Source organism: Dendrobates tinctorius, unplaced genomic scaffold (genome assembly GCF_039654945.1).
Source record: "Dendrobates tinctorius isolate UK_male_01 unplaced genomic scaffold, ASM3965494v1 ptg000022l, whole genome shotgun sequence".
NCBI classification, from domain to species: Eukaryota; Metazoa; Chordata; class Amphibia; order Anura; family Dendrobatidae; genus Dendrobates; species Dendrobates tinctorius.
In genome coordinates this window covers 46,323,234-46,336,184 of record NW_027361690.1, presented here as the reverse complement: position 1 = coordinate 46,336,184, position 12,951 = coordinate 46,323,234, and the positions used below count along the sequence as shown (strand labels likewise).

The 12,951-nt window shown below is 42.2% G+C and overlaps 1 protein-coding gene across 1 annotated transcript in view; it reads right to left on the bottom strand.

Moving 5' to 3' along the window:
* Window positions 1-12,652, bottom strand: part of LOC141083963 (gonadotropin-releasing hormone II receptor-like) — a 120,702-nt gene extending 108,050 nt beyond the window's left edge. The window contains exon 1 of the mRNA XM_073568376.1: window positions 12,003-12,652. Coding sequence (XP_073424477.1) covers window positions 12,003-12,036 — 34 coding nt within the window. The 5' untranslated portion in view covers window positions 12,037-12,652. The remainder of the gene's footprint in view (window positions 1-12,002) is intronic.
* Between the last annotated feature and the right edge of the window lie 299 nt (window positions 12,653-12,951).

The window sequence follows — 12,951 nt, the reverse complement described above, 5'->3', positions numbered from 1 at the left end:
CAGCCTCAATGGCTGCCTGTAGATGAACTAATTACCGTGGGAAAGTTTCTGACTTTTTTCCCACGGTCATTAGTTCATTCACAGATCAGCCGGGGACTCCCCGCAGCCTCAGTGACATCAGCAGGAGTCCCCGGCTGATCTGTGAATGAACTAATGACAGTGGGGAAAAAAGTCAGAAACTTTCCCATGGTAATTAGTTCAACTCCAGGCAGCCATTGAGGCTGCGCAGAGCTGAATCAATTCATTTTGTAGTAGATTACAGTGAGGCTGGTCGCATTAGCATCGGTCCTCATTGTAAACTATTTAACCCCTTCTGATGGATTGCAGTGTGGGACATGAATGAACGGCGGAGAGGTAAGGATATTGGTGATTTTTTATGTTATTTTTGTTGCAGGTCATGGTTTTATTTTGGATTATATATATGTGTGTCTCAATGACATGTGTATATATATATGTGTGTATTCTTTGTGTCTAGATCTATTCTTTCTTTTGGATTTGAAAACCTGTAATTGGGCTCCATTATATGTACATTTTGCAATCCTGCGAGAAAAAAACGGTATACGGATGCCATACGGATTACATACGGATGCTTACATGGGAAAAATACGCTGCCACACAATGACAACGAATGACATACGGAGCACTATTTAGGGACCATTTATGCGTATTACGGCTGTACAATACGGTCCGTATTTTTCTACGTTGTGTGTGACTCCAGCCTTAGGAAGTCACATTCACTGAACAAAAAAGCTATTTAACTCCAAAACATCCTAACAGGTCAAGTTACATGTTAACATAGGAACCCTTCTTTGATATCACCTTCACAATTCTTGCATGTATTGAACTTGGAAGTTTTTGGAGAGTGTCTGCTTGTATTTATTGGCATGAAGTCAGAATAGCCTCCCAGAGCTGCTGTTTTGATGTGAACTGCCTCCCACCATCATAGATCTTTTGCTTGATGATACTCCAAAGGTTCTCTATAGGGTTGAGGTCAGGGGAAGATGGTGGCCACACCATGAGTTTATCTCCTTTTATGCCAATAGCAGTAAATAATGACTCAGAGGTATTCTTTGCAACATGAGATGGTGTATTGTCATGCATTAAGATGATTTTTCTCCTGAAGACACGTTTCTGCTTTTTATACCATGGAAGAAAGTTGTCAGTCAGAAACTCTATATACTTTGCAGAGGTCATTTTCACACCTTCAGGAACCTTAAAGGACCCTACCAGCTGTTTCCCATGATTCTGGCCCAAAACATGACTCCTCCACCTCCTTGCTGACGTCGCAGCCTTGTTGGGACATGGTGGACATCCACCAACCATCCACTACTCCATCCATCTGGACCATCCAGGGTTGCTCGACACTCATCAGTAAACAAGACTGTTTGAAAATTAGTCTTCATGTATGTCTGGGCCCACTGCAACCGTTTCTGCTTGTGAGCACTGTTTAGGGGTGGCCAAATAGTAGGTTTATGCACCACAGCAACAGCACATGTGAAAAGACTTGGGTATACTAATAGATCACAGACTGAACATGAGTCGACAGTGTGATGCAGCGGCAAAAAAGGCAAATACAATTCTTAGATGTATTAACAGAAGCACACAGTCTAGAGCACATGAAGTCATTATTGCCCTCTACTCCTCTTTGGTCAGACCTCATCTGAAATACTGTGTCCAGTTTTTGGGCACCACATTTTAAAAAAGACTTCAACAAACTGGAGCATGTTCAGAGAAGAGCGACCAGAATGGTGACCGGTCTGCAAACCATGTCCTATGAAGAAGGGTTGTAGGATTTGGGAATATTTAGCTTGCAAAAGAGAAGACTAAGAGGATACTTAATTGCTATCTACAAATATCTCAAGGGCTGTCACATTGCAGAAGGATCATCTTTATTCTCATTTGCACAAGGAAAGACTAGAAGCAATGGGATGAAACTGAATGGGAGGAGACACAGATTAGATATTAGAAAAAACTTTTTGACAGTTAGGATGATCAATGAGTGGAACAGGCTGCCACGAGAGGTGGTGAGTTCTATTTCAATAGAAGTCTCCAAACAGAGGCTGGACAGAGATCTGTCTGGGATGATTTTGTGAATCCTGCTTTGAGCAGGGGGTTAGACCAGATGACCCAGGAGGTCCCTTCCAACTCTACCATTCTATAATTCTATGTAAACTGAGGGTCCTGTTCCAATTTTTGTTTTGCCCATTCTGCAAATTTAGGGCACCGATCTTGCATCAGTCGAACATCCCTTCGGCGGATATTAGCTACTCACAAATGACACCTTTACAAAATCCAGCTGCTGCAGCACCTCAACAAGGATGACCCAGATTGGCATCCTGAATTTGCAGAATGGACAAAACAAAAATTGGAACAGGAGCCTCAGTTTACACAGAACATTATGTTCAGTGATGAGGCAAACTTTTGGGAAAATGGGAATGGTGACAGTTTTCTTGCGTAGGTTGTCTTGCATAGAAATCTGCTGCAATGACGCGGGTACTGCGTTCACCAGACATCAACACAATTTCTATCCGCTCCTCATATGTTAACCTCTGTGACATGTCAATAGCTGTAAGCAAAGAGAAACTTGTAAATAACTCGTGAAAGAAAAAAGTTATGCTAAAACCAAGCACACCATTGTTTTTCTTGTGAAATTCTCAATAAGTTTGCGCCACATGACCCTCTTCCCATTGGAAAAAATAAAGTTGGACCCAAAATGGCCAACTTCAAAATGGTTGCCACGGTCAATACCCATCTTGAAAAGTTTTCCAACTCCCATATACTAATGTGCCACAAACAGGAAGTTGATCTCACCAACCATTCCCATTTTATTTAGGTGTATCCATATACATGGCCCACCCTGTACTATAATATATGACAGAAATGTGCTCCTTTCACATCCTTGATTGATCTTTCATTCTCGATTCATGGGTAAAATCCATAAAATCTGGTCTCAGAAAAGACAGATTTTCACGTTACTGGGTAGGAGATGACAGTTGGTGCTCCTAAAGTTCTATGGAGAGAAGATGAAGAGGGGCCACTGGGCATCCACATACAGGTGATTTTACTAAGTAACACTTGTTAGCAAAGATGCAAACAAGTGTCCCTCAGGACAGGCTAAATCAGGGATGGGGAGCCTCAGGCCTGCCCGCCTTTTACGGCTCTGATCGTTAAGTTCATTACTGCCGGTCATAGTGCTGCAGTTCCCACACTGTCAGATGACAGCATCTGAGCCAGCAACTCTGACCAGCATTAAAAAGGTTACCGCTGGCCTTCTGGGATAAGTGAAGAGTCTCCGCGAGCTCAACGATCACTGGATTTTGGCCGTTGCAGCAGAAAAGAGGAAATCGGTAAACCGCGCACCGATAATTTTGACTCATTTTTCATCACTTTGAAATCTCTTTGACAATGACAATATGGAAGAGGCCAGGAGCCATTTGGTGAGCTGCATTTCTTGCTACATGTTCACAGACTTACCAGTGGAAAAGCCAAACTTCACATGCCACAAATGCAAGCTTGTGTCCCTGTTGGAGGAAAAGTTGCAAAATCTCGAAGAGAGGTTAGCTACATTGAAGATCATTAAGGAAGGTAAAGAGTTCTTAGACAGAGCAGAATTATCTCTTCATGTTACAGAAAGAGAAGAAATCGAAGTGCACCTGAAGAAACAGAGGAATGGAAACATGTGACCCAGAGAAGCAGGAGGATTGGGAGGCAGTCAGCGCCCATACTGCTCAGGAACCAGTACCAGGCTCTTACGCAGGAGAACGATGAAGAAATACATCAGGATTAGATATGGATGAACTCTTTATGCATCAATTGGCCAAGTTCTCCAAAAAATATGACATAGTTGTCATGGGAGATTTCAACTATCCTGACATTTGTTGGGAATCTCTCTCGGGCAAAACTAACAGGTCAAGGAAATTCTTATCCTCTCTTGCTGACAACTTTATCTTCCAAAAGGTAGGGGAGAAAACAAGGGGATATGCTACCTTGGATCTAATCCTTATAAACAGGGAGGAAATGGTTGAGGAGGTAATAGTGGCTGGGACCCTAGGAGGTAGCGACCATGCTATTGTAGAATTTTGGATAACTAGAGGAGGAAGACCTTTGAAGACTCAGACGTCAGAGTTAGATTTCAGAAAAGCAGATTTTAAGGGATTCAGAAAGAGAATTGGAGGGATGCAATGGCTGGATATCCTTAAGGACAAAAATGTCCAGGAAGGATGGGAAATCTTGAAAAATGAAATTCTCAAAGCACAATTGTTAACAATTCCGAAAAGAGGGAAGAATAGGAAGTATTTAAGGAAACCAGGCTGGATGAACACAGAACTTAAGCACATGCTAAAAAGGAAGAAAGAAACGTTTATAAAATGGAAGAGGGAGGCATATCTAAAGAAGAATATAATGCTGTCTGCAGAACTTGCAGGGCACAAATCAGATTGCTAAAGCTGACAATGAATTGAGGCTTGCAAGAGACATCAAAAGCGATAATAAAGGATTTTGGGGATATGTCAAAAGTAAGAGAAAAGTCAAAGATGCTATAGGATTTTTACAGGATGAAAATGATGAAAGGGTAAGACAGGATGTTGAGAAGGCCGAACTTTTAAATTCCTATTTTACATCTGTTTTCTCTCAGAAAGGAAATGTAATATCAACTATTCTTCACAGTCCTATTAAGGGAATAGAAGAATCCAGGATATCTATAAACAGAAAGATAGTGAGGAAACGCTTAGCTAACCCAAATGAATTCAAGTCTCCAGGTCCAGATGAATTACACCCCAGAGTACTGAAGGAGATAGCAGAAGAAATTTTTTAACCCCTCTCCATAATCTTTGAAAATTGTTGGAGAACAGAAGTTCCAGAAGACAGGAGAAGAGCAAATGTTGTCCCTATCTTCAAAAAGGGGAAGAAGGTGGACCCAGGCAACTATAGGCCGGTGAGTCTGACTTCTATACCAGGAAAGATCTTTGAACAAATTATTAAACAAAATGTATGTAAGTACCTGGATAAGAATGAAGTGATTAAACAGAGTCAGCAAGGGTTTGTAACTAATAAGTCATGTCAGACTAACTTAATTTCCTTCTATGACAGAATCACTGATTAGGTGAATCAGGGAAATGCTGTAGATATAGTATATCTTGGCTTCAGCAGACAAAGTATCTCACACAATCCTTATTGAAAAAATGGCTAAGTATGGAATGGACAAGGCAACTGTTAGGTGGATTCATAACTGGCTTAGTGATTGGACCCAAAGAGTGGTCGTAAATGGCTGCACATCCAGTTGGAAGAATGTCTCAAGTGGGGTACCACAGGGCTCTGTCCTGGGCCCTGTACTGTTCAACATCTTTATCAACGATTTAGATGAAGGAATTGAGGGTAAACTAATTAATTTGCTGATGACACAAAGCTTGGAGGGATAGCTAATAGTTGAGAAGAGAGAGAGAGGATTCAAAAAGATATAAATAAACTGGAGCAGTGGGCAGCAACTAACAGAATGGCTTTTAACAGGGAAAAATGCAAAGTACTACATCTGGGCAATATAAATGAAAAAGCATATACAGTATGGGAGGAATAGGGCTAAGCAACAGCACATGTGAAAAAGACTTGGGTATACTAATAGATCACAGACTGAATATGAGTCAACAGTGTGATGCAGCAGCAAAAAAGGCAAATGCAATTCTAGGATGTATTAACAGAAGCATACTGTCTAGATCACGTGAAGTCATTATTTCCCGCTACTCCTCTTTGGTCAGACCTCATCTGAAATACTGTGTCCAGTTTTGGGTGCCACATTTTAAAAAAGACATCAACAAACTGGAGCATGTTCAGAGAAGAGCAACCAGAATGGTGACCGGTCTGCAAACCATGTCCTATGAAGAAGGGTTGTAGGATTTGGGAATATTTAGCTTGCAAAAGAGAAGACTAAGAGGATACTTAATTGCTATCTACAAATATCTCAAGGGCTGTCACATTGTAGAAGGATCATGTTTATTCTCATTTGCACAAGGAAAGACTAGAAGCAATTGGATGAAACTGAATGGGAGGAGACACAGATTAGATATTAGAAAAAACTTTTTGACAGTTAGAGTGATCAATGAGTGGAACAGGCTGCCACGAGAGGTGGTGAGTTCTCCTTCAATAGAAGTCTTCAAACAGAGGCTGGACAGACATCTGTCTGGGATGATTTAGAGAATCCTGCTTTGAGCAGGGGGTTGGGCCACATGGCCCAGGAGGTCCCTTCCAACTCTACGATTCTATGACCAAAACTTAGCTTTATCTGCTACTATTGCTCCAAGCAGGAGAGGAAGGCACCCGATCAGCATCCAGCAGCATCACCATTGCTCCAAATAAGCTGAAACCCCTCTCTACCAGATAGGTCCAGTCTTCACCAAGGTTGGCTAGCAAATGACCAGTATTACCAACAGGGAGCAGTAGCAGCTGATGACCTTTTATAGGAAGGAGGGGGGAGGTCACCACCTGCTGACTAATTAAACATGTAGTAACACCAGCGGCCACAGGGGGCAAAAACCCATCAGCCGACCAACTACAGTTGTAGTAACACCAGCGGCCACGGGGGCAAAAACCCAGCAGCCGACCAACTATAGCTGTAGTAACACCAGCGGCCACCGGGGGCAAAAACCCAGCAGCCGACCAACTACAGTTGTAGTAACACCAGCGGCCACCGGGCTCAAAACTCCATATTAACCCCCAAGGCCAGAAAGGAAAAATGTTCATATAAGAGAGTCCAGACTCTGCCACAGATCCGAAAATGGATCATGACGCATCGGTTGATAAGAGTACTACTCTCATCATCCTACATCTGCTCACACTGATAGCAGCAAAACAGGCAAGGCTGATGAGAGCTTTCATCAGCCGGCACCTGTGCAATAAATAAAAAAATGGCGTTGGCTCCCCTCTATTTTAAATAGCCAGCACAGGTCCCCAAGCTGTATTTTTTAATTACTTAAATAAATAATTTAAAAAACTGTGCGGTGTCCCCCCATTTTTGACTACCAGCCAACCTAAAGCAGACATCTGAGGCTGGCATTCTCAGACTGGGAAGGGGCCATGGATATTGGCCCTCCTCAGTCTAAAAATAGCAGCCCACAGCGGCCCCAGAATAGGCACTTTTATTAGATGTGCCAATTCTAGTGCTTTTCCAGACCCTTCCCACTTGCCTTGGTACAGTGGCAAGTGGGGTAATAGGTTTGGGTTGATGGCAGCTGTTTTATGGCAGCTGACATCAAGCCCAGGGGTTTGTAATAGAGAGGCATCTATAAGAGGCAACCATTTGCAACCCCATAGTCAGATTGTAATAAAGACACAGCAAGAATAAAGTTATTTTATTTGAAATAAAAACTCCAAACCCTCTTTTATACATTTATTCGCAAAAAGTATAAAAGCAAAGTTATACTCCCCTTTCTGACGATCAATGACCATGTCAACAGTAAAAGATCAAAATTATTAACAGCATAATCCTCACCTGTCCGCCAATAATCCATTGATGCTTATGTCCCCTATAAAAGACAAAAAATAATAATACACCATATTCCTCACCTGTTCGACGATAATCCTTTAATGGCCATGTTCCATGATGATCTAGATGATTTGGAGAGCAGTCACATCAGTGATGCCTCTGGTCGCTCTCCACGCCAGCCGGAACACACTGAGACAGGAGTTTGATTATGCTCATGTAGTGTGTAGCGCTAACATGAGAAAGGTCACCAGAGTTTATAGCTGATGTCCCCAGAGTTCATATTCATTTTAAGCCCAGGTACTATCTTTAAAGGGTTGATCATTACTGATGAATAGTGTTGAGCATTCCGATACCGCAAGTATCGGGTATCGGCCGATACTTGCTGTATCGGAATTCCGATACCGACTTCCGATATTTTTTCAATATCGGAATTCGGCATCGGAATCGGAAGTTCAAAGTTGATTGACAGACTGACGTCATCATGATGCGCGGTGTGTGCGCATCATGATGCGCTGTCATTTCGGGCCTTCCGGGGGTCTCTGCCGGCCTGCCGGGGGGCTGTGTGGACTGCCCGGGGTCTGTACCGGCCTGCCGGGGGGCTGTGCCGGCCTGCCGGTGGTCTGTGCACCCTGTGGGGGTCTGTACCGGCCTGCCGGGGGGCTGTGCCGGCCTGCCGGTGGTCTGTGCACCCTGTGGGGGTCTGTACCGGCCTGCCGGGGGGCTGTGCCGGCCTGCCGGGGGGCTGTGCACCTTGTGTGGGTCTGTACCGGCTTGCCGGGGGGCTTTGCCGGCCTGCCGGGGGGCTGTGCTGAAGTCCGGGTGTCTGTGCAAGCATCGTCCGATGGGACTACAAGTCCCATCGGGTGATGCCTGCTACCATGACAGTGATTGACACATTAGCCAATGATGGGACAGTAGTAGTCCCATCATCCGGCTAATGTGTTAAATGTTAAAAAAAAAAAAAAAAAATACTACATACATACTACATGCATGCTACATACATACTACATGCTACATACATACTACATATATACTACATACATACTACATACATGCTACATACATACTACATGCATGCTACATGCATGCTACATACATGCTACATACATGCTACATGCTACATACATACCACATACATACTACATGCATGCTACATACATACTACATGCTACATACATACCACATACATACTACATACATGCTACATACTACATACATACTACATACATACTACATGCATGCTACATGCATGCTACATACATACTACATGCATGCTACATACATACTACATGCTACATACATACCACATACATACTACATACATGCTACATACTACATACATACTACATACATACTACATACATACTACATACATGCTACATACATACTACATGCATGCTACATACATACTACATGCATGCTACATACATACCACATACATACTACATACATACTACATACATACTACATACATACTACATGCTACATACATACTACATATATACTACATGCATGCTACATACATACTACATGCTACATACATACCACATACATACTACATACATGCTACATACATACTACATATATACTACATGCATGCTACATACATACTGCATGCTACATGCATGCTACATACATACTACATACATACTACATGCTACATACATACCACATATATACTACATACATACAATACATTCATACAATACATACATAGACATACAGTACATATAACATAGAGTAACATACTTACCAATACTTGTCACATTGTTCCCCGAAGCCATTGTCTTTTCCGGAATAAATATTAACATAACAAACCACAAAAATACTCACCCACGATCCGAAGCAGTCCACGAGTGTGTCCCACGACGATCTTGGGTAGAGAACTGCAGCATCAGATGATGCTGCCGTTCTCTACGGGCTGCAGGAATCCAATGACGGAAGGTAGGTGTCCTTCCGCACTGTATTCCTCCGCCACTTAAAAAAAAAAAAGTCCCTAGTCTCACTTTATGCCATTGCTGCGTGGGAAATTCCCACACAGCAATAGCATAAAGTGAGACTAGGGACTTTTTTTTTTTAAGTGGCGGAGGAATACAGTGCGGAAGGATACCTACCTTCCGTCATTGGATTCCTGCAGCCCGTAGAGAACGGCAGCATCAGCTGATGCTGCAGTTCTCTACCCAAGATCGTCGTGGGACACACTCGTGGACTGCTTCGGATCGTGGGTGAGTATTTTTGTAGTTTGTTATGTTAATATTTATTCCGGAAAAGACAATGGCTTCGGGGAACAATGTGACAAGTATTGGTAAGTATGTTACTCTATGTTATATGTACTGTATGTCTATGTATGTATTGTATGAATGTATTGTATGTATGTAGTATATATGTGGTATGTATGTAGCATGTAGTATGTATGTAGTATGTATGTAGCATGCATGTAGCATGCAGTATGTATGTAGCATGCATGTAGTATATATGTAGTATGTATGTAGCATGCATGTAGTATATATGTAGCATGTATGTAGTATGTATGTGGTATGTATGTAGCATGTAGTATGTATGTAGCATGCATGTAGTATATATGTAGTATGTATGTAGCATGCATGTAGTATATATGTAGCATGTATGTAGTATGTATGTGGTATGTATGTAGCATGTAGTATGTATGTAGCATGCATGTAGTATATATGTAGTATGTATGTAGCATGTAGTATGTATGTAGTATGTATGTGGCATGCATGTAGCATGCATGTAGTATGTATGTAGTATGTATGTAGCATGCATGTAGCATGCATGTAGCATGTATGTAGCATGTATGTAGTATGTATGTAGTATGTAGCATGTATGTAGTATGTATGTGGTATGTATGTAGTATGTATGTAGCATGCATGTAGTATGTATGTAGCATGCATGTAGTATGTATGTAGTATGTATGTAGTATGTATGTGGTATGTATGTAGTATGTATGTAGTATGTATGTAGCATGTAGTATGTATGTAGCATGCATGTAGTATGTATGTAGTATTTTTTTTTTTTTTAACATTTAACACATTAGCCGGATGATGGGACTACTACTGTCCCATCATTGGCTAATGTGTCAATCACTGTCATGGTAGCAGGCATTAGCCCGATGGGACTTGTAGTCCCATCGGACGATGCCTGCACAGACCCCCGAAGCCGGCACAGCCCCCCGGCAGGCCGGCACAGCCCCCCGGCAGGCCGGCACAGCCCCCCGGAGCCTGCACAGACCACCGGCAGGCCGGCACAGCCCCCCGGCAGGCCGGCACAGCCCCCCGGAGCCTGCACAGCCCCCCGGCAGGCCGGCACAGCCCCCCGGCAGGCCGGCACAGCCCACCGGAGCCTGCACAGACCACCGGCAGGCCGGCACAGCCCCCCGGCAGGCCGGCACAGACCACCGGAGCCTGCACAGACCCCCTGGCAGGCCGGCACAGCCCCCCGAAAGGCCCGTACAGACCCCAGAGAGGCTGTACAAGGGCAGGAAAGGGTTTTTCTTATTCCGATACCGGAAGTCCCATAGACTTGAATGGGACTTCCGGTATCGGAATCGGCGATACCGATACTTTTTTTAAAGATCGGCCGATACCATCCGATACGATACTTTGAAGTATCGGACGGTATCGCTCAACTCTACTGATGAACTATTCAAAGAATAGGTCATCAATATCAGAATATGTGGGTCCCCCCACTGGGAGTAGGGACCTTCACCAATCTCTTTCTCAATCTATAAGCCACTATTGTCTCCTATCAGACAATAAAATATAGCAGACATATAAGTATTTCAAAGACATTGGTAATTAATAAGCAACCAATGAATTAATATGATTGCATAATAAATCTTATAGTCATGTATGTGATATCAACCACTCTGGGTGACAATGTCTATGCATGCAATGTAATGGGAAGGTTTTGCACCATTCTGAGCACATATTTCTCTAAGCAAAGTTGCACTACTAAAATGTGAATTAAAGAGAGAAAGTAATATTCTATCTTACAGAAAAAATGCTATAAAATGTTCCTACAACTATTAATATAAAAACACTGTGGATATATGTTTGCATTATTGTTTTTTTTCTATGCTTTAAATCTGTGATGTTTAAATTTTCAGTAAAAACTTATTGTTAAAAAAAAAGCCACAATGTGGTTCTGCTTGTAAACCGAAACTTACTTTTTAATCGAAATTCAAAATGATTTTGAATGAATGAGAAAAAGAAACGTAGTAAAAATTTTCAACAAACTAAACATGCTGTGTCTTCTGCGACAAATTACTACCGTTGAAAAACTGCGGCAGAAACCCCACGTGTGAACGTATCCTTAAGATGTTGATCAGTATACAGTGAAAGATACTGATGGAGATGATTTATTATGCGGACAGTCCTCCCTACAAGTAATTTCTCACCCAGTATATATTATTACATCATTTATTCAGTAAGAAATAAGAAAATGTCTTGTTCATTAAATCTGTATATCATACTGTATGTGATAATGCGGTATAAGTAATATTTCTTACCTTTTATTGGGTGTTGATGGATTGCCAGAGCCATACGGAGATGTGACAAGAGCGATCTTCTCACCACAATCAGCTGGATAGGAGAACGGCAGGTTGTCACCCTTTACAAAGCCCCTTCACTCTGAGGCTGAGGCATAGCACTTGGTCATATCACACATTCACTTATGAGCTCAGGATGCAACTTGTATCCAGCACGAAAATAGAATTATACAACGCAAAAGTCTTAGGGGCTATTCTTCTTAAAGCTTTAGAAGTTATTTCGCAAGACCAATGTATGTTATTTTCCTGTAAATCCAAAAATTGTAGTCACAAAGAGTTCCCTGCTGCTTTACTTATCAGCTGTTCCTTTGGAAATGTCAGCCAGACCTCTCCATGTCTTTGCACCTCAGCATCATTATGTTGCATGTGCTTTCAGCTCCCTGCCTCCTTGATCAGGTGTTAATGTACATTTGTATGAGATCAGGGTTCAGGAGATGTGCAGTACCACAGCTCTGTAGCAACTACCCCTTTAATGTTCAGATTTTATAATCCAGATGTATTGATAAAATATTGAAATAACCAGGCAACTAATAATCTAATAAATCATTTTTATAATCTTGGTTGGATCTTCTAAGTTGATGTTGTCTCAGAGTAGGAGCCGGAGATGCAGAGATGAACTAGACATCTTCAGAGCTGGAGTAGGAATGAAGCAAGGAGCTGATTTTCTTCCAAGAGGGCTGAGGACTGTGATGTCACATACCTGCAGTACATCTTCTGGTCATGTGTAAATGAGTCAATGTGAACGCCTGCTACTCATCTATCTTCATCAATCTATGGCTCGCAACCTTTTCATACATTTAAAAAAAAAAAAAACTCCTCCGCTTCTATAGAATTATTAAAGCCTCCAGAGAATTGCTCCGGTGCTGGTATCATGTAGGGAGGGTCAACCAATTATAAAAGAAATAGCCTT